This window comes from Scophthalmus maximus, chromosome 22 (genome assembly GCF_022379125.1).
Source record: "Scophthalmus maximus strain ysfricsl-2021 chromosome 22, ASM2237912v1, whole genome shotgun sequence".
Classification (NCBI taxonomy): domain Eukaryota; kingdom Metazoa; phylum Chordata; class Actinopteri; order Pleuronectiformes; family Scophthalmidae; genus Scophthalmus; species Scophthalmus maximus.
In genome coordinates, this window is record NC_061536.1 from 3,553,680 (window position 1) to 3,574,743 (window position 21,064).

The following is a 21,064-nucleotide window of genomic DNA, read 5'->3' on the forward strand; positions in this document are numbered from 1 at the left end:
AGGGAGTAGAGAGGAAGGGGAGCCGGCTGAGAGGTCGAGACCCAGGCCTCCTTCCTCAACGGCCATAGACAGATGAGGTACCGCGAGCCCGGCCTGCAGCCTAATGTGTCAGCAGGTATATAAGCAACCAACTACAGAAGAGAACAGCTAATTAACATGGAAGCCTATAGGGAGAGAAAAAATAAGGAGCAGAAAATTGAAAGAGGGCAAAGAGGAAGCGTGATGGAAAGACACAAAATAAGCGAGAGTTACACAGGCTAATTGCTCATATGGATTTTGCCATTGTTGGCTTTTGTGAGGTGAAGGAGGTGAAGCCATTCCCTTGCAGTGGCTTCAGGTGCAATTCTAAATGAGCTAATAATTTAAACTCATAAACTAATGCTAATATTGATGGCCGCCACATATATCGGAAAGCATTAGAACGATTCCTACCATAAAGCAGCTGTAAATATGATATAAGATCTCGTCATTTAGCTCATCACACACGGTGGAACCTTTCCCCCCTAGCACATTAAAACACCATCCACCACGCTGCATCAAAAAGCTGAGAATATGTTCAGTTCCATTTTATGTGCGCCTGCGGGAGCTCGGTCACCTGTCCAGAGGCACCGGAGTTGACTAATGTGACAGAAAATTAACAATTAAAATATCACACGGGCCTAGAGCCACTGCGACGTGGCCCGTTCACAACTCACTGGACACCCTAATTGCTTTGAAATACAATTGGGTTTGGGCTTTGTTTGGTGTTTTGGAGGTATGAAGCGCATCAATGCACACTGGAAATTGAGTTATAAATTACCCAGCTGAAATAGACATGTACTGTGAATACTCAATATCCAAATGTGAGACGCTCTCCCCCGCGAGAAGGCAGCTGCGTGCGTGGCCACCGCTTGCAGATACATTTTTCTTTGTCAGGAAATTGACTGGCTCCGATCCAAACGATGCATGTGTATGTGTTTGTGTCGTGCTGCATGTGCTGTCAGGGGGCGCGGTGATAAGGTCAGCCTCAACAGCACACATAGATGGAGAGTTCCAACCACAAAGCCAGTGGGACTCAGAAAGTGACAGAGGATGAGGGATAACTGAAAAATGTCCTTTCATCCACTGCTTTGCCACCTGGGTGTATAACCGTATACAAGTGTGTTTGCGTTCACAGTTGTCAAGTGTGTTCTCAGACACTGTGTAGCTCAGTTTGTATCTGGGGTCTGTGTTTGAATACAGCTCAGTGGCCGGGGTGGGAAGTCACTGACAGCTTCATTATGGCTTGTGCGCTGCAAGGAGACAGCACCATCGAGGGGATGAGAGAAGAGGACAGAGATACGGGACAGGCCAGGTTTACGGTCCACATCAGTCCGGCGGCTTGGGTGTGGTGGTGGGTGGGGGAAAGCTGCTGCTGTCACCTTAAATGAGCCTTTGCTTCTTTCATCAGCCTTCAATTTACAGGGCTGTCCAGCACTCCTGCCCTGCCCCCCTCCATCCACACACCGAGGCCAATCCCTGTAATACACACATTACCGTTTGATATTGTCGTGTTTCTTTCAGGTGATTCCCACGAGCAGCCAGTTAACAGTTAAATTAATTTGCAGTCTTCCTTTAATTAGACCGTCTCACCTGGGAAAGCTGTGATGGGGCCGAAATGTGACCTGCGCCAGACGACTTCCTGTCAATATCACAGCACAGGCGATGCTCACGGCAGATATGGGACGTTAATAATTATCCACAGTAGAGAGATTCCACCTTTGAAAATCAGTTTTAACAAACAGGGAACACTGTAACCTTCATGAAGGTTATGGTTTATTGCAGGACTGCTGTATCAGACTGCAGTACTTTTAATCTGTACCCAATGATTACAAACTTTACCCTTCATCTCATCAATAGAACATATCAAGTTTAATATCACTGTAAACTACAACCAAACTAATAAACTTTCAATTAATACTTCTGACTCAATCAAAATTGAACATTATGATCTTTATAAACATAGAATTCATAGTTGCGCTGTTGCATTAAATTGAACAGGTAATGAAGCCAATTTGCACATTTGTGATAACAGAGTACTGCATAAGTCAATTGCATAATTAACAACTGTAACTGATTGAAATCTTTTATCACTTGATGTTTTTTCCCCAATCACAAAGTTAATACATTTCCAAAACCCCCCACAAACAATTGTCTTAAGCAAATTCAGCTTCCAGTGGAGCTCGACTATGAATTTGATAGATTCAGAACCCCAGGAATTGCAATTTTTAAGATGCACACAAGAGACTCGGCTTTTCAAGTTAAGCACATGAACATGCACAAAAAAATGTCTGAATCAACAGCCAACATCTGTATACTCTCAGGAGCTCAAGGTCCTGTGATGTCTTCACTCCCTCTACTGGGCTGTTAGAACAGTGCATGGCTGTTACACTGAATTCATCAAGTTGCATATCATAAAGGGAGAGCAAAAGGAAAGTCATGTGCTTGTGATTAAAACTTAGTAATAGCATAAGGGCAACTAAGTTTTTCTTCAAAATGTTTATTCATCCAATAACAGATCATAAAATTATTCTCAAAAAACTGTCAGCAATTCAAAACACCCCTTGCTAGTCACAGTGCAGCTTCAGTGCTGATAAAATATATACATAGGAAATATTTAAGAAGTTACCATTTACAAACGTTCAATTTTTTTAAAAACATGAAAATATTTTTTGTCAGATACACAAAAACATTCAAATGCACCACCACACTCAAATGACTATGGTACCGTTTTAAGATAAGAGTAAACCAAATTATTAAAACAAATGTTTAAGGGGGATAATGGAGTTAACAAAAGGTTTTTTTTCCTCTTAGGAAGTAAAGTAGGAAAGTGTCAAACAGGCAAGTACATTGATGATCCACGTCTAAAGAGAAAGCAAGGCGGAGGTACAACTGCAGTGCATCAGTTGATTTATGAAGCCCACACCACACTGACAGCTCTGGGTCTCTGTCAGGACTCGAAGAAGGGGACCGGGCTAATGCGCACATGAGTGTCCACACTTAGTCCCAAACCTGACGATGAAGAGCTGCTGTAATAGGAAAAGGGGTGATGGGGTCAAAATGGCGTCAAAGACCAAGAACTGTAAACTGATCCTTAAATTGAAGCATCCAGTCAAAGCTCGTACCTTTCGCAGTCAGAGTCGCAGGAGCCCTTGTCCTCTAATCTACTCATGTAATCTCTGTTGCAACGCTGTATGGCTTCGGCCACCGTGTACCTGGTCTTACCGAGAACACACCTTGCGATCTTTGTGATGCTGAGTTCGGACTGGAGGAACAGATGGAGCCGACTGTCTGATAACAAGAACGGTGTTTGAAGAACACTAAAGAAGAAAGGATAGGAGACAACGCCAAACAGGAAAACTAAGACAAAGACAGACTTGACCGGTTTAAAGCGCTTGAATGCATGAAATTGATTTGCTGCCATTGTTTCAGCTGTAGAGCAACTTTTACCTTTCCAAGAACTCTTCCAAGCCCTTCATCCTCTGTGAGACCTGTTCCGTGTTCCTCAGACTGAAGAACGGGTTCCAGGGGGGCAACTTTGGTAATTCACTGGACAGAATACCAGAAGAGAACAGAGAAAATCCACTTTACATTCTCAACTCAAATACAATGGATATCTCATTAAAGCCACATGTCGAACAATACACCCTGGTTATTTAGGTACATCAAGCTAAAACTAATGCAGTCTCATACAACAGTCCTGCAAGAAATCCGACATTTATGAGGTTCACTTTGTTCTTATAGAGACATGTTATGTCAACCTTAGCTGGAGTTAAAGTGCCATTTCATTTATATTATTGACTAATTAACAGTCTCCCTTTCTGTAATGCAATTGAGTTCAATCAACAACTTCAATAAACATTAAGAAGGTAGTATTTATAGGGGGACTGTTGCATTATGCATTTGCTTTAGCTGGTCATACTTATTAAACTGAACAGAGATAAATAGCAGGAGTATGAACATACATGATCAGAGCGTTCTGTTCCAGACAATGACGCAGCCAAACAAATTCACTGTAACGTCTCCTCACACCGGAAGTCTTCTTTCGAAAACACATGCTATTGGTCTAAAAAAGAAAAGGGGGGAATACAGACATTAGGCTTGATCTTAAAGACACAAACTTCCAGGTCAAAAGAAAATGGTAAATGCCACAGTGGCACTTACGTGTAAACAGATCTCGTAGTCGACATGCGTGTGCCAGAGGTCATCTTTATGGAGCCTTGGATCCCGAACACAAACGCTGATAAACTCCTGCAAGATTCAAAACTGGGGTTAGGTCAAGTGTAGATGTAGGAAATTTCCCCGACAACAGACTTCCAAACTTGGGGAAAGTATTTCTGAGGACCACGTGAAATGCAGTGTGAGGGAACCTGCTCGACCACTTACAGTTCTTGAGAGATTCTTTAGCATACTGTCCATAATGGGTGAACACACCTGCAGGAAAGAAGAAAAATATATAGAAATATAAAGACCATGATCTGGTACACACCGCAATTGTCTTATTTCAGCTCAAAAGACCTACCGCCCGTGTCGGCAAATGAGCATTTCAACTAGTGTAATGCATTTTAATCAGGGCAAAATAGCCAAAGTCCAGTTTCAATGAAAGATCTGTTATGTTAAGCTGAGGCCTGGTTGGCAATTAAAACTTTAAGGACTCAAAAGTGCAAACATTTGGATCTGACCCCGCATTAAGGGGAACAAAGGGCAAAGGAGGAGGATTTCGCTTGTAAGGGGGGAAATCTTGTACCTAAACACATTAATATGGACTCGCGCACAGCAACAAACAATAAGAAAACCTTTTTTTTTTTCCTGGCACGTTATTGGCAGAAATACATCCGGCTCCTTTCCCATTCACCGAGCTCACATGACACGTATATCTTAAGGCCTCAGCAACACACTGGATCATCTGGTTCTTCACGCCAGCGGACGGACGGCACAATATCATTTACAAGCTTAAAGTCCTGATCTGAGCAAATCACTAAGCATAAATACGGTTTTAAAACAAAGTCCCGGGGGGTTATGCAGAGTATGACCCAGGCAGCAGACTGCGGGTTCTTGTGTTTGACGGTTTGGGGTTTTATGGCAACAGTGTTTTACTGTGACTCACGCGCTTTTGGGCTCGAGACAAAGAAGAAAACTGATAATGCATGTTGAAAGGAAATCAACATGTTCCACACAATCAGCATTGGCCCAAAAAAGGGTCAACTGCTGCAATGTACTAGCCAAAAACATAGCAGCTTCCTTCCTCCCCCCCCCAACCCCAAACCACCATGTTACATAAAAGGATCACTGCCATTTGCTTTGTGCTTGCAATTTAACACACCAAATCACTGATTTATGAGCAAAAAAAACCCAAAACAAACCCATTCATCTTCAATAGACCTGATCCAGCATCATAAGGCTGGGCTGAAGAAGAGACATTTTAATGTCAGCAGAAACTAATCAAGCTACAGCATCTTATCTGAGAGACACGCAGCTACGTTAATTACCAACCCAAGGGATAAACATGCGCCTACACCAAAGCAAATTAGACAATCAACATAACCCACTGCCAATGGCATTTCACGAATTAATAACAATAGACCACGGTGAAGGTGGTGTGGATCTCAAACGTTCTGCACACAAAAAAAAACTGGCCTGAAAATTAAAAAAAAAAAAAAAAAAAAAAAAAAACCACAATAAGGCCAATTTAACAATTATGACCTTAATAATCAAAGGATTTTCCTCCTCCAATTCTATTTCTAGCTCCAGTCTGGTCCTACCTCTCCGCTCTGGACCTCCCGAGCCGTGATCCGGAGCAGTGCTGTGGCTCGGAGCTCAGCCCGCGTCTCTAGCTCGGCCCCCCGCGCAATAAAACACACTCGCAATAAAAGAGTTTTAAAAAAAAAAAAAAAAAAAAAAAAAAAATTATAATAAAGACAGATCCCCCCGCCCCGCCCAAAGAAAGTGTGAACGGTTACGGTGACTTAAGGCCACAGGGACGGACAAAGACGTGACGTGCCGTGCCGTGCCGTCCCGCTCCAGAGACGCGTGTCGCGGTCAGGCTCGAGGCGCACCTGTCCCCGATCGCTTTAAATGGCCTCACCTGGTTGGAGGAGGGGAGGGGGGCGGGGCGGGCTGATGGCGCGGCGTGTGGAAGGTCAAAGGTCGGTCCCCCCCCCCCCCCGTCACCTTGCTCAATCACAGTCAATGTTCTAATGATAATTCAAACATATGTTCTAATGATAATTCAAACATAAACATTTGAGCACGCGGGGCTTTCTTGTCGTCTAAATTGCTAGTTTGCCCCTCCCCCGCCCGGGAAAAAAAAAAAAAAAGTTTGAAATTTGCGTGTCAATTTATTTATTCGTCATCTTAATAACCAGGAGACTGGGGGCAAAAACCTTTATGCAGTGTCTGAGGTCTCTGGCCATATATGTCTTGTATTTTCAAGTAGGGCTGCGACTGATGATTATTTTCGTAATCGATTCATCTGTCGACTAAAATTCACGATGAATCGATTAGTTGTTCGGTCCATGAAGTGCGTGTTAAATTGTGGGGAAAAAAATGTCGATCGTGTTTCCCAAAAACTCCAAGATGATGTTTTGTTTTTGTCCACACACAAAGATATTTAGTTTAGCTGTCATAAAGGAGCAAAGAAACCAGAAAATATTCACATTTAAGAAGCGGAAATCCGAGAATTCGGACTTTCTTTCTCCATAAAAACTACTTTGACCGTTTAATCGATAATCGAAAATAGTTGGCGATTAATTTAGTAATCGATTAATCGATTAACGGTTGAAGCTCTATATTCAAGTACATATTCTCATAGTTTATAAAAAAAACATAAAACCATACCAATTGGTGAATATTTTATGGTGTGAGTGCAGTATTTTTAGACACTGTCTGCTTTTTAGTGGAAAGCAGACTGACCACTCTGATGCTAGATGTTATTATGATTCTTTCCACACAGAGTTTCATTGTACATGTTGATTTTTGCATTGTTTGTTGACACTGGACAGGCAAGAAAGGTATTTCCCCACAGAGAACATGAGGTAACTGCAAAAAAAGCAGCAGCATCAGCAACAGGCCTGAAGCTTATTGGGAGATAGTCTATCATCACTGCATTATGATTCACTTAAACCAACACCTTCACTTTTTCTTTTCTTTTTTTTTTTACAGATCCTGGCATCAATTGAGTAGGCCATTCTCTCAAGTTGCCAGAGATTACATCATACATTTGTCAATTTTTGTTATCAATCCCTTTTACTCTTTCACCAGCACTTCGCCCCTAAGGCAGCATACTCCCTGTAAATCCCAGGCATGGAAAGAAGAATTTCACCACCCTTTGCTCAGCCTGCAGTCATATGTCAAATGCCAGATCCGTCCATTATCTATACCGCTTTATCCTTTAAGGTTCGCGGAGGGGGCCTGGAGCCAATCCCAGCTGACATTGGGCAATAGGCGGGGTACACCGAGGACAGCCCAACACAGGGCCAACAAACAGAGACAGACAACCATTCACTCTCCCATTCACACTTTAGTCTCAAATTAACCTAACCCCAATCTGCATGTCTTTTTGGGCTGTGGGAGGAAGCCGGAGAACCCGGAGAGAACCCACGCAGACACGGGGGACATCCTACAAACTCAACACAGAAAGGCCCTGGTTGAGAGAACCTTCAAGAACCTTCTTGCTGTGAGGCGACAGCGCTACCCACCACGTCCCAAATGTCAGATTTAAGAATAAAATAAAAGAGTTCTTACGTGTGTTCCAAGGAGTCTATTCTAAGATTCAGTCCAGCCAAGGAGAGGTGGTAGACAATAGTAAATGCTCCTCTGGCCCAGGTGAAAGTAGCACAGGGAGGCAACGGTCAGCTCATTTGCATACAATGGTCTCCTCATCTTAGGTGACATCAGTGGGCAAGGAGCGATTCCATTCACTGCTATTCAGTTTCAATCTGTAATCTGTGGCTATTGAGCAACATTTTCTACATGCTTTGACATATTTAGACTATTTGATTTACAAGATGTCGCAGATTAAGTGCAACTCAAAAAGTGCTGAAAGAAAAAAGGGTGTCGCCTGTAAACTGCTGCTTGATCTTTACTTTTTAAAGAGATTTTTTACATTATATTTACACCCCATATCTACCAAATGATATATTGTGATATCAAAGTAGTTTGCCACCCATGACATCCACTTTGTGGCCATAATGCAGAGCAGCACCATGAGAAAATAACTTTGTTTTAAAAGAAACTGTAGAATTAAAGGAGCTAATGTCTTGATTTCATCGTATCATGTGTAGGCGTGGTTTAATAAACATGAGAAGATTTACATACAAGCGGCAACTGTGCTGCGCTGTTGATTTAATCAAGACACTATATTGAAGGTGCCATATGAAATGTGAGAATACTTTGAATACTTTTTCTTTTCTTCTTCAAGTGTTTGCATGAACCTGCTCCCCTGCGTTTCAGTCACAACTGCTATATCTCATACACACACACACAGTTGAATTAGAATCCTGTTATGGTAGATTTTCATTGCAAATGTCAATCTGGATAAAAAAAACAAAAAACCTGTATCAATTTAACCGTTTAGGGCAGTGTCATTGGGGAACCTTCCATGGAAAACCAAAAATTGTGAGTTGCCATAGAAACATCATCTGCGTTAACTCTCAAAGGTCCAGAGGTCCATCTCCCCCATCCTAATGCCAGGTATGAGACCGTTCTCCACAACAAGGCAATTGGAGGCCCTGCCATCTGGGGATGTGGCCCATCACTGCAGACGGGTGTAGTTACTCATCAAAAAAATTATTTGTAATTTTGTCATTTCTTTAAACACCAACCCAAATTCAAGTTTTCAAACAGTATCAAAATGATACCAACTATAAACATTTCCATCTTCCAGAAACAAATCTAGAACAAAACTGAAAGCAAGTTGAGTCTGTTCATTAATTTTACTTTACAGTTTTTAATACATATTTCTTAAAAACATCAATAAACTAGGCAGTGGAATTTGGTCACATAAAACCTTTATTAGAACTTCAAACAATATGTACAGACAAAGTATACAAAATGCACTTTTAGAACAAACAAAAAAATCACTAGTTCGAAAAACAATACATATTTATCTTAAATGAGACAGAGATGGTAATATAACAAGTGGTTGAAAGCTTGACAAACCAAAAGGAGCCAAATTGACTTAAATTTGACCAGACATGACTATAGGCAGTGGTAGGTATGGTTTCAAAACTGCCACCACATAAAATCAGAATATGATGACAGGAGACTTATGATTCATCACAACACCATCACCTGTTTTCTCACCACCAGTTCAGCTAATATGTACAAAAACATAGCTCTCCTCGACCGCCACACCTTTCAAGTCTTGAAACAACTTCCGAAATAACTAAGCAAGGCTAAAACTAGAAGGCATGCCAGAGAAGACACTTCAGTCCTGAGGAAAAGGGCGTAGGTGGTGCAAAGGACTGCAGGGAACACGGGAAAGTACTACTGGGATTCGTCCTCGGGACAGGAATGCCATGTCAGTCTCTCCTCATAGAAGGAAATGACCACCTGAGGGCACCGAGTGTTCGCCTCACGGGCTGGAACCAAGTCTGCTTCGTCAGAGTCTTTCCTAAAAGACAAGTGTGAAGAAAATTACAGAAACAGTGGACCCATGTCCTCTACGAATCCGTAATTTTGTTCTGTTAAACAAGAATTCAGACGTGGATGTGCATTTCACGCATCTCTGAGGGATTCAACAATGCAAGAATAAAGCAATAATGCAAAAAACCCACAATGGTTTGAGCTGTCAGAAGGGACTCACCATTTCATCAAGAACATCAACTCCCCGCTACTGTCTGTTGCGCCGATGATCCGTTCCGGATCAAGGTTCCGAGCAAAGCCCCGCGGTTTCTCAGCCTGTAAGTATAACAAGAGAACAATGAGCGCTTGCAAGAAAACGGAGCGGTGAATTGTCAGGGCTCAACCGTGAGCATTTCTCTCACATTTAAAACCACTAGTTGGGCTCAGAGTAAGACAACCTGCATACAAATGACCACTGACGTCCTGTGTCTGAACAGATCGAGTAGACTCTGTTGGCATCACGAACTAAGAAGAACTACATCAGTACTGGAGGTGTTCATACAGCTCATACAGTAATTAGCAAAGTGAAGGTGAAATATAGTTTGGCAACAGTGGTAAGTGACTGTAAGATCAGAAACTAAAGTTGGAAACATGCAAAAAATTACACTTAGCTTCAATACTAATAATCGGTGTAGAAAACATTCTCCTGCAGCTTTCCCTGTTTGTTTTTCAAACGAAAAACCAACACACATCTTAGTGAGGTGTTGAGCCATCACATGTTCCCTTGTTTGCCAATTCGATGGAGGGGGAGGAGAGCCCTGTCTAAGACTTTTGTTAAAAGTGCCCGATGGGTGTTCAACTGGGTGACTGAGAGGGCTGCATTATGCGCTTCACATCGTTTTCATGCTCAAACCCTTGTGTGACGTTGCACGCCCTACGAATGGGTAAGTGTCATCCTCTTTCCCAAGTCATTTTCCTGCATCTTTCTACATATCATGCAATAATAGTGCTGTAACAATGTCTGTGTGGCTCTGTGTAGCAAACTAATATGGCATTTCGTTTCACGTGGTGTCATCTGCTACGTAAAATTTCGGTTGGAGGGACACGTGAAAATGAACTCACCACATCTTTTTTCTTTGCCTCAGTCTCTGGCTCGTCTGTTGATGCCTTCCTCTTCATCGGAGCAGGCTTCTCTGTGATGGTCTTCTGCGCCTCCAAAAATGCTGAGATCAGCTCGGGACAGTCGAGGTTCTCTTCTGGCTCCCAGGTGTTGTCAGCACTGCGGGAGCGGAAAGAGGGTCAGCGTTTGCATCTCAAGACAACCCTAAAACAAAGACTGCCACCAATGAGGAAACAATGTAGTTAACTTTAAACACTAGCGTGTATGCAGAATTGCAGTTTCTTCATGCAGCCACAGTGATTAAGGACGAAAAGCATAGCACAACCCCATACCAGGGCAGCACTTCCAGCTCAGCAGGGGCGGGCAGTAGCAGTCCCAGGCAACTCACTCTGTAAATCCTTTCCACTTCAAGAAGAATTCTACTTTGCCGTTGACAAGTCGCTGGTCCAATACTTTCTCCACCACAAATTCTTCGGGTTCCTCCTGTGTCTCCTGTGAATCCTTCTTTCCCTTGATAGTCTGCTTCTTGCCCATTTCTGTGCTCTAGAAACAAAGGAGTAAAGAAAATTGTAACTGTTTAGAGAGAGAGAGAGAGAATTTTATCTCAGACTCGGGGTCCAGATGCAAGACAACTCAACTACATGCTACGCCTAATGTTTGACGGAACAAAGATGATTTCGTCACTTCGCCGGCAAATACATTTAGGCGTGAGGTTTGCTCAGGACAGTTTGTTAAGTATAAACTCCAGCAGCCACATGCATTTCACTCGAGACCACCTAGGTCTCACCAGCAGTAACCTCATAGCATCGCGGCGTGGTTCGTGCAACGCCTACGAGTAGATCATTCATACAGAATGCCCAGCCCTTATCATCACTGAAGCAGGGGGATGCTACACATGACGCCATGACCCAGATCCCCCGGAGACGAAGGAGCCACGGCGGTCCTCGGTGACATTAAAACGTACACGGACGCAGCAAAAGTGCACAAATCAATGGTTTTCTCTAATGCAGCGTTAGCCGAGCCTAGGCGCATTCCAAAGGGGCTAGCCAGTTGGCGAGGTAACGCTGTGCGGGTTAGCCGGCGTGCAAACTGTGGCTGATCGGAGATTTCCGGCCTGGGGGGCAGAGACAACTTCACTTTCTCATCTCGCCGTGCTAGCCGCGGGGCAACGTTACACTTACGGCCAGTGGCGGGGGCATACGGCTCCGAGCCCGCGGTGGCGATTTCACATTAGCGACTTCAGCGAGGCAACACAAAGGATGACGCTCGAATCGACTTTAAAAAAAAAGGCCCGGGGACACAAGCCCATCGCGGAATGGACACTGCTGCGTTTAGCTAACTGCCGTTAAAAAAAAAACTAATACCCAAGACACCGCAGAATACCGCGAGAGGCGTTAGCATACGCCGACTGTGTGCTCCCGTGGCCAGTCGTCAGTGATGTAGCTAGCTAGCGCTGCAACGCGTCGTGGCTAACTCCACGCTTCAGGGGCCCAGTTGTATGGGAAAAAAAAAACGAGACTTACGTTCATTTTGCGTGGTAAAAGTTGAGCGAAAGTGATAAAAGTAGCGAATCGGCATACGCACCTTTAAAAACAACTCGGCTCGCTTCAAAGATGCTGCCTTTACCACGCGGTCAGCCACCTCTTTATCTCTGGCGAGTAGCTCCGCGGGGTCGGGCGCCAAAAACCTGGGCTATCGCAGCTTGGCTACGGGAGCCCGGAGGGGGGGGGGGGGGGGAACGCGCTTCGCTCCTCTCCTCTCCTTACCTTTGCGCCGCGTGGTTCTTTGCTGCGTTTCATCCCTCAAGACGTGGCCCAGGGCAAATCCATGCCCTAGTGGTTGGCCCAGTCATCTCTCAACATGCGCAGAACTTCACTTCTCGTAAACAAAACTGCACAATTGAACTTGAGGACACCACTGATGTGGCTTACAGACAGGAAGGAGGTAGGTGCAACTCATGCAAATAAGAAAGACACATAATTATTTAACGTTATCATTTTTTAATCATAAAAAGAACAACGCCTGCAAAAACATTTTTTGGAAATTCCCTAAGCATTAATTGAAACAGCAAAGTAAACTCTGGGTCAAAACTGGAAATTAAATACAAATTTGTGAGGGACTAGGGGTTTTAAAAAAAACTCACACTAATAACTACTTCATGCGTTTTTTTTTCACTCGCTCAACAGACAGTATAAAGCAATGTTCCCATGAATAACATGGCAAATAATACTAAATACTTAAACTCTCAAATAATCTCAAAATTATAAAAAAAAAAGCAACATCCAAACCTATTAAATAGAGTTGGTGATTGTATTTTTTTTTTTTCAGAAACGGGAAGGTTTAGGTAAATTTAGGGCCATTTTAGTATAATAGGATTCTTAGTTTGAGTGCACTTTAGTTCTGCAACAATGCAGGTTTTTTGTTTTTATTTATCCAAAACCTATAACAACTAAGGTGTGAGGTAGAGTATAATCTTGTCAGAATTCTCAAGAATTTACAATGTAAGGGGTTAAGCAGAATTGTGCTTGGAACAAATTGGTCAATATTAGTCAAATTTAAACATGAAATGGTTGCCTCTTTAAAAAAACAGTGTACATCTAGATCTGTTGCATCATGTGCACACAGTAACCAAAACACTTCTCAAATGCAAATTAAGGCCTTGTCAGTTTAATCATTGGTATACTGTGCGTCATAAAGACAAAGTAAGGAACAAATTCTTTTCTTTTTTTTACATTTCAGTTTAAATTTGTGCTGCACACTACATGCCACCAGGTATCTGAAAGAAATCTGTAAACTTTAGGTTATGTCCCACTATTCTTAGCACTTTGAGATAAAGTTTCCATTATGAAAAAAAAAACAAGATACTGCCATTGACAGTCTCATGATGCATTTGAGCATTTCAGGAACATCAGAAACTTTAATAAATACAATCTTTAACCTTCTCCTTAAACTGAATACACTGAGAAGCAAGATTACATGGAAACAAACGAATAGAATCGTCCTCCTAGATTTCTACCCAGTAACTGTCACAATGTGAATTTTAGACATGTCTGTCTAGAATTATCTGTAGAAACAACAAGACGTGAAGATTTTAATGTTAAAGAGGCACAAAGAGAGACTGGTCGCGTTGCCAGGAGTCGAGCTGTTCCCTTAATCCGCCTCTGGTGCCTGTGCCTTGCAAAGTATGTCCAGTGTGTGAGCTACATTTTCCCATGAGATATTTATTTACAGAGAATTTTTTTTATTTAATTATGTTCAGAGTGTTTGGGTTTTTTTCTTTTTCTTTTTGCCTATTTTGGCTCCCAACAGCGGTGAATCCACACACACTTTTACAAAAGGAGATCCCAAAACCAGAGTTAGGCAAGTAAGTTCAGAAATATTCAAAAAACCTAAAAACTTAAAGTCTCAACTGGCAATACTGCATCACTGCTTTTTGTCCTTCTTCCTCTTGTCTGTTTTGTTGCCTGTTGATGTGGACACGGCAGGCCGTCTTAAAGGCTGAACTACTACTCTCCCATTAGCCCCGCACTGCAGGGTAAATCTTTCTGGGTTCAGTGGCTGTCCTAAATCATCCCTCAGACGGGCCAGGACGTCTCTGGTCAGTTGCTTGATCTGCTGGCCCACAGCACCCATTGTCTTGGCTGTAAGCTGTTTCTCCCTCAGTAGCCTGTTTCTCTGAGCTTGCAGCCTTTCCACCTCCTCTTGGAGCCCCGTGATGGCGTCTAGTTTGCGCTTGCGGCAGTTTTGCGCTGCCAATTTATTTTTCCCTCGCCGGCGGATGTCCCTCAGGAGTGTGACCTGGTCAGGGGAGAAGTCGTGACCATCAAGGACCTCCAGGAACTCCTCCACAGGCATGTTGACAATCTGCAGGACAGAGAACGGGATGCACATGGCGCGGGCACGCAGCTCATCTCGACTCAGGTCCCTGTCTTCCAACATTGTATCATCGTCTTCACTGAGAGGCTCTTCTTTGATACCTTTGTGGGGAAAGGTTACTGGCGGCTGGTTGAAGAAAGCAGGTGAGGAGTAGCTGTGGTCATGCCACACACTCTCACTCAGGTCAATGGGTGACCAGGCTGTGGTGTAGTCCGCAATGCCTTTTGAGGGGACTGAATCCACATCACTGCTGTAGCCGGTCGCTCCACATTCATCCTCACAGTATGAACTGGATGATGATGATGATGACATCTCGGATGAGCCTGGGCGAGGGAGAAGTTAATGATTATTTTGATAAGAGTAACACTCCATTTGTTGGCTCCACAAGCAAGAGGTATAAATACATTTAATCTACGAATATTTCTATAGATGTGGACCAACCTGGGGAGACTGGACCTCCAGAGCTGCTCTCCAGGGAGAGCCCGGAGTCAGAGTCCAGGTCCTCGAGGGCCTGTGGGGCTAAATTCTCGAGACAGCCCATCAGCTGGGAGTTGATGGTGTCAAGGCCTTCCAAACCCAGCTGATTGATCTGGTCAAACACCGCCTCGTCAAGACAGCCACCGAGTTCACTATGCGATAACTCATTTCCGGTTAAATTGCATACTGAAGCAAACGGGAGGGCAGCCAAGCCCAGAGCCATCCCTGGTGATGCGTCTGAGGGTGAGGAGCCAGTGGATTCTAGTCGGAGGAGGGCTCTTTGTTGGGTGACGGGTCGGGGCTCCCCTCTCTCCGATGCCACACCAAAGGCTCCAGCCGTGGTCACCATGGCATCATGCAAACTGACATCCTGGCTGATGGCGCTTGTGATGTCAGTGTCCGTAACAAGAGAGTCCAAGTCCTACACACGAGACATACATTTTAATTTCACTTCATACTTCACATCTTTGAAAATCACAAGATATGCACACTGAAACTGTCGTTCATAAAATACCAATGGCTCATAGTACATCTATCGAGTCCCATGTCAAATTAATTTTCTGGAATGAACATGAGCAGACAACTTACATCAAGGTCAGTGACAGACAGAGAGAGCAAATTGCTCCAGTGCTGGTCAATATCAATTGTTGGAGGATGGTGGCTTGCTGGGTCAGACAGTGCAGTGACACCGTCGAGCAGACTCTGCAATAGGCAAAACATGCACATGATACAACATTTACACATACAGTACATTGTCAAGAGATTTTTTTTTTTAAAGAATATACTTTCAGGGCTGCTGAAAAACACAATAATTTAATCTGAAGATTCTTTGAAGATTATTAGGTAAGAGCAACTGAAAAAGAGTCTTTCACTGAAAGAGTTAGTAGAGTAATTATTGTGCTTCCACATCCCTAATCTTACAATCCCAATCCAAAATTGCACTGGGATCAGAATGGTGTAATCGAGTTGATGTAGTCACGTGAGACTGAGATTTTCTTGTACAACACAATTATCAACACTCTCACGCGAGTGTTGTTCAGTATGACACACTGACAAACAATGTAGTGTGTACTCTTGGGACAAAACCTGTACAACTACTTTTCAGAAATATATCTTTTAAATACAGATACAGTGTGCAGCATTTTCAACAGTGTACAGCCCTTAGAGAAGGCAACAGCGACAAACCAGATCTTACCTCTTGTTCCAGGGTTGAACTGTGAGCCAGCTGAGTGAGCAGGGCAGGTTCTTCCTCCTCTTTAATTTTAACATCATTTTCCTGGTAGGACAAAAGACAGGCAGATCGGAGGGGAAGCAGAGATAAAATTGGGGAACGGGAGATTCAGAGGATTTTGGGATAGAAGAGAAGGAAAAGCAAAACAGAGTTTGTTAGCTGTCACACACACAACTAGCTGACATTTCATTTTTGGTTGTGAACAAAGTTAAGCAGATAACTGGATGAGTTTGTTATAATAAACAGTTGCTGCCAAAGGAACTCCATCCCACTGAACAGAATTAGGTCAACAATTATCTCCAGCTGCCTTTTGGGACACAATGTGCAAATTGGTGTATTTATTCATAAAGGTGGGTTTTATGTCAGTATACTATTAGTAAAAGCTAATAATCCTCAGGGATGACCTAACACTGTTTGATGTTGTAAGACCCTTCTGGTACATCAAGTGCAGCATTTAATGTAGGTCACCAGCTGCCTGCCACAGACACAATATTCTTCATGTCTCCACATACAGGCAGAAATGATCTTCTTAAATCGCTCCCGAAAGGCGTATGACTGCTGAATCAGTTTTTATGTTCATGCTAGAGGCAAAACATACGCCACACCAGCACAGTTCTGCCCAAGCCCTGTCTGAGCCTGTCGACTGATACTGGAGTAGCTTTTCCTGACTAAGAATGGAGATAGTTATTGATTTTTTTACGGTCAAATATCAAGGCTGTTGTCTTCTCATTTCTAACATCGTGTTTCCACAAAATCTTACCCTGCAAGCAGTGACTTATTTAACAAAGGGAAAACAACCAAAAACACATGTCAACACCATAATATCGATGTAAACAAGGACCCTAGGACGAGGCAGTGTTCAAGTATGGACCACCGCTTGTGTAAGAAAATAGGGTGTGGATCTAAAGCCTCCCTCCTCCACCTCTAAAGGCTCACAGCTGGCAGTTGAGTCTGAGGAAAGGGGGGGATACAGTTACACAATTGACCATAACAACTGCCACCAAGCAGCTGTTTATACCCCCGAGCTAGAAAAACTGTATTAGTGAGAGAATAGCATATGAACATTTGGGTGTGATTACTGCCTTAAAACACATAATATCAGTCACATATTACAGATGGCAGTTATGCTGAATTTGGAAATACAAATTTAAAAGTCCACCCGGGTAAAATTAAATAAGTTTTACAGCCGAGTGGTCCCCAGATGCACTGGTCGTATGAAGCTTTTTAATTTTAAGAGGAGGCGATTCTATCGAGGGTTTAATGTGACAAGTCCCGTGGAGAAAGTGTGACAGGTGCAGCAGACAGCTGAAGACTTGATGCTGTGCATGGAACTGCACTGTCCCCTTAGCGGATGTGCATGTCGCACGATCAGCGACACAACTGTGAAAGTGAATGCATATTCAAAGTTCTGCTATCGTTCTTGCATCGTCGCTGGTTGGTGCACCAGGAAATGTGGCCGCATAATAAGTGACTTGTTGGACATACACCCATCATTGTGTAACATGTGATAGTGCTGCTAGTAGCCAGCTAGTGATAACATTAGCTGCTCCTTTCATCCCTGAGGAAGTTTTTAACTCTGGGTCATCACCTCTGCAAGTCAATATTGCCAGCCATCATTTTTGGATCATTTGACTTTGCATAACTTTGTGCCACAATTACCCCCCCCCTACACACACACACAAACACACTTGCCTCTTTAAGAAACCCACAGGCTCCAGGGCTACAAGGCCCACGTCCGGGTTCAGAGGTTGTATGGGACACCTCTTGGCCCCCGTCGGGCAGGTGCTCGCGGTCATCGTCGCCGGAGCTTTGTGACCCAGAGCTGGTGGTGTTGTTGGTCGAGGGCCCGCAGTCTGCCTGGTCAGTGGAGGCCACTTGGTGCACCAGCCATGCGTCCAACTGTGTGGGGAACCGCGGCGAGCCGAGGGTCCTCACCTCGTCTAGCAGCCGGCGGCTTGCAAAGAAATAGTCCAACTCGGGACATTTTGGGTGCACACTGTATCCGTCAAGAGTGTCTCTCAGGCTGTGGAAGGGTGTCTGTGTGTAGGCTGAGCTCGGACCCAAGTTAATCTCTATCAGAGGCGTGTAGTAGCCGCTTAAGTAGCTGTCGATGTCCACGCGAACTCCAATCAAACTGAGCAAGATCGTTAACTGAATCAGGCCTTCTGTGAAATACTTTTTCGCCTTTTGCATTTTCCAAACACGTTCAGGACGGCGGATAATGGCGAAACCCTGACCCAACAGTTCCCCTTTACCCGCTGGACAAAGGGAAAAAGCCGAACAAAAGAGCACGCCTTCCCCTGTCAGACAAAGAGGTCCGCCTGTGCCGGTGAGATAGCTATGCTAGCTGTTAGCGGTTAGCCATCGGCTTTGATTACCGTTTATCGGGAACCTCTGGACGCGGACATGATGCTCTTCAGTCCGTTACAGTAGCGGCTGTTCGTCGGCGATACCTCGCTGTCAGAACCGTCCTGACTTTGCTAACTAGATAGATATTGAAAGTGAACTAGACAAGCTAAACGCTGTCAACCGAGTTGCTGCTACTGGGGGAAACTTCGTTTTAGATTTGCGTAACTCATGCAGATTGGACCAAAGCCTTCACCGCATCAGATTGTGATTGGACGACGAACGTGTCAGTCATAGTTTGGACCAATGAGAGCAGAGGACCGTTGTTGACTTCAGCCACCCCCGTTCACAGTGATAACTGCAAACATGAATATCAGAAATTAACCGGATGACTTTCCGAAATCCATACTAAATACTCTTCTTTGTACATGTATCTATTAACATCCAGCAGTTAATCGAGCCAAGAGGGTTTCCACGGGAAAATGGCAGCAATTCTGTGTGACTGTGCTACTGACCTGAATTTGTCCCACATGACTGAATGCCTGCTGGCACGGGACTGAATTACAGTTTGCACTTGTTCAACAAGTATGCCTAACAAAGGAGAAGTAGAGAGTCCTGGCATCTACACAACACTTTTCCCATTAAACATGAACACTGGTGAAAAGTGTGGAGCCTACATCCACCCATGTAGGCTATTGTTTGTGACTTTACAGACTAACTGTTGCATGAAAACATGTCAGTTTATAAACCACCTAAACTACTATATATTAAACAACAAACTTGTACCCACGTCTTGTCTGCAATGTAGTTGTATTTGTAAACATGTTTTATTCCACCGAGTTATCTCTCTTCATCCCTTATCTCTGTGTTAAATCTGATATGGACATCAGAGCCCTTAAAGGGATGGGTGATGCAAATTAGCATCTGCTATAAACACTGTGATACTTGCATCTGACAGCTGTTTTCAGTGTGTCTGTGTATACAGTATCTGTCCCTATCAAATAAACCACAAATTAATAAATAAGTAAATCGTATCTCAATGTTAAAATGGGACTAACACATCATAATAATACAGGTGTGAAATAATCTAAATACAATATCAATCACATATATATATATACAATACATTATTACAATACACAATATTATAAAAAGGACTACGCTAATAATGAGACACTTTTAGTCTTTTTTTCTGATGGTATTGCTACTTTTTTTTTTACAATATTTTTTGGGGCATTTTATTGCTTTATTGGCAGGAAAGTACTTACAGGAAAGGGGGAAGAGAGTGGGGAGGACACGCAGCAAATGGCCGGGGTCAGAGTCAAACCCACGGCCGCTGCAGGAGGACTTCAGCCTCCGGTGGGGTGCTGGTGTTTTGCTACATTTGATTAAGTAACTTATCCGAATGCTTTCAATAAATTTCGGACTGCTCATTATGTTAGGATGGGAAGGAAGGGAATTGTTTGTCTTCGACATTTCCATCTTTAATGTTTAATCTCTGTACTGTGCGTCTAATGCGGGACCCACTATCAGACTTCACGCAATACAAGTTTTTAAAAAAAGAAAAAGGAACGGAACAATATGTTACATTCAGACAAAAGGTGTTGTCGCTAATGTAAGGAGGTCAGTTTATACTTGGCCTGGAGGCAATCATTGTGATATGTCAGGATCATGATGTTTATTCTGAATTAGTGGCCTGTTCAGATTAAGCAACTGCTTCATACATTTATTGCTCACATTGCTCATGTACATGCATGTTTTCGCTCATAACCAAACTGGTGAAACAGGATGCAGTGGCTGAGGTAGAAGTTTAAGGTTATTTCTTGCAGGTGGGGAAGACTGACACCTACTGTGTAGGTGATGCACAGTTAACTTACAGCAACATAGACACAAAATGAACAGGATGAAATGAGAACTATAGCACACTATGTGGTATATATTTCTCTGGCCCGTTTATTTATTTTTAAACTTGACATTTTTTATATGAAGCATGTGCACAGAACAAGTCGCCCATTTTACCCAAAACAATCGCATTGAAGAAATTCAGTCTGTCATCCTCCAAGAATCCAAATATTAACCATTATGCCTGTGTCAAGGCAATATCAAAAGGGCTGATTTCAGAACACATGCTCTGATACACACAGACATCCAGGGTCTCTGTCTGGCCTCACTAACACTTGTTTACCGATATCTAGTTATCCAAGGCCTATGCAGGCTCATGCAGTGGTGTGTACAGCCTTGAGTTAAATCAAAAAAACAGAGCCAGAAGACAAAGCAGGAGAGAAAATAAAAAGGAGACACTGGTTTCACCTTTAGAATGTCCTTTATTGTGGAAGAAAATAATGAAATACATACAGTATATGTACTCTATTGCATATCAAGTGGTCCAAGAAGCCTTCTTTACTTTGTTACAGGAAAAAGTATGGTATTTA

At 43.2% G+C, this 21,064-nt stretch overlaps 3 protein-coding genes across 7 annotated transcripts; all 3 read right to left on the bottom strand.

Annotated features, from left to right (window-relative positions):
- Positions 1–1,880: 1,880 nt before the first annotated feature.
- snx10a (sorting nexin 10a) lies at positions 1,881–5,903 on the bottom strand. 2 transcript variants are annotated; one of them, XM_035620672.2, is made up of 7 exons: positions 5,781–5,903; positions 4,405–4,452; positions 4,183–4,269; positions 3,984–4,084; positions 3,469–3,567; positions 3,144–3,338; positions 1,881–3,044 (listed from the first exon to the last, which is right to left on the bottom strand). In XM_035620672.2, the coding sequence occupies exons 2-7, from the start codon at positions 4,435–4,437 to the stop codon at positions 2,969–2,971; spliced, it is 591 nt and encodes a 196-aa protein (XP_035476565.1). In that variant the 5' UTR covers positions 4,438–4,452; positions 5,781–5,903; the 3' UTR covers positions 1,881–2,968. The 2 variants fall into 2 exon arrangements, with proteins under 2 accessions (XP_035476565.1, XP_035476564.1); XM_035620671.2 differs by having other exon boundaries at positions 1,881–3,047.
- A 3,106-nt stretch (positions 5,904–9,009) lies between these two features.
- Positions 9,010–12,610, bottom strand: cbx3a (chromobox homolog 3a (HP1 gamma homolog, Drosophila)). Of its 4 annotated transcripts, none has more exons than XM_035620590.2 (5): positions 12,469–12,610; positions 11,091–11,245; positions 10,705–10,861; positions 9,824–9,918; positions 9,010–9,631 (listed from the first exon to the last, which is right to left on the bottom strand). In XM_035620590.2, exons 1-5 carry the CDS (start codon positions 12,499–12,501, stop codon positions 9,505–9,507), a joined length of 567 nt encoding a protein of 188 aa, XP_035476483.1. In that variant the 5' UTR covers positions 12,502–12,610; the 3' UTR covers positions 9,010–9,504. The 4 variants fall into 4 exon arrangements, with proteins under 4 accessions (XP_035476483.1, XP_035476487.1, XP_035476486.1 ...); XM_035620594.2 differs by lacking the exon at positions 12,469–12,610 and adding an exon at positions 12,287–12,425; XM_035620593.2 differs by lacking the exon at positions 12,469–12,610 and adding an exon at positions 12,226–12,365.
- A 75-nt stretch (positions 12,611–12,685) lies between these two features.
- On the bottom strand, positions 12,686–18,859 carry nfe2l3 (nfe2 like bZIP transcription factor 3). Its single transcript, XM_035620588.2, has 5 exons — positions 17,979–18,859; positions 16,251–16,331; positions 15,644–15,757; positions 15,020–15,476; positions 12,686–14,901 (listed from the first exon to the last, which is right to left on the bottom strand). The coding sequence occupies exons 1-5, from the start codon at positions 18,477–18,479 to the stop codon at positions 14,126–14,128; spliced, it is 1,929 nt and encodes a 642-aa protein (XP_035476481.1). The 5' UTR covers positions 18,480–18,859; the 3' UTR covers positions 12,686–14,125.
- Positions 18,860–21,064: the final 2,205 nt, after the last annotated feature.

Bases quoted from the DNA above. Each gene is read 5' to 3' on its own strand.
- snx10a (XM_035620671.2), bottom strand. From the start codon at position 4,437: ATGGACAGTATGCTAAAGAATCTCTCAAGAACT. The intron at 4,085-4,182 runs GTAAGTGCCACT...TTTCTTTTTTAG, and splicing joins ACTACGAGATCTGTTTACAC to ACCAATAGCATGTGTTTTCG. The intron at 3,048-3,143 runs GTACGAGCTTTG...TTCCTATTACAG, and splicing joins TGCGACTCTGACTGCGAAAG to CAGCTCTTCATCGTCAGGTT.
- cbx3a (XM_035620590.2), bottom strand. From the start codon at position 12,501: ATGAAACGCAGCAAAGAACCACGCGGCGCAAAG. The intron at 10,862-11,090 runs GTGAGTTGCCTG...CCGCTCCCGCAG, and splicing joins AAGTGGAAAGGATTTACAGA to TGCTGACAACACCTGGGAGC. The intron at 9,919-10,704 runs GTGAGTTCATTT...TTATACTTACAG, and splicing joins AGGCAAAGAAAAAAGATGTG to GCTGAGAAACCGCGGGGCTT.
- nfe2l3 (XM_035620588.2), bottom strand. From the start codon at position 18,479: ATGCAAAAGGCGAAAAAGTATTTCACAGAAGGCCTGATTCAGTTAACG. The intron at 15,477-15,643 runs GTAAGTTGTCTG...TCTCGTGTGTAG, and splicing joins TGTCTGTCACTGACCTTGAT to GACTTGGACTCTCTTGTTAC. The intron at 14,902-15,019 runs GTTGGTCCACAT...TCCCTCGCCCAG, and splicing joins TGGAGGTCCAGTCTCCCCAG to GCTCATCCGAGATGTCATCA.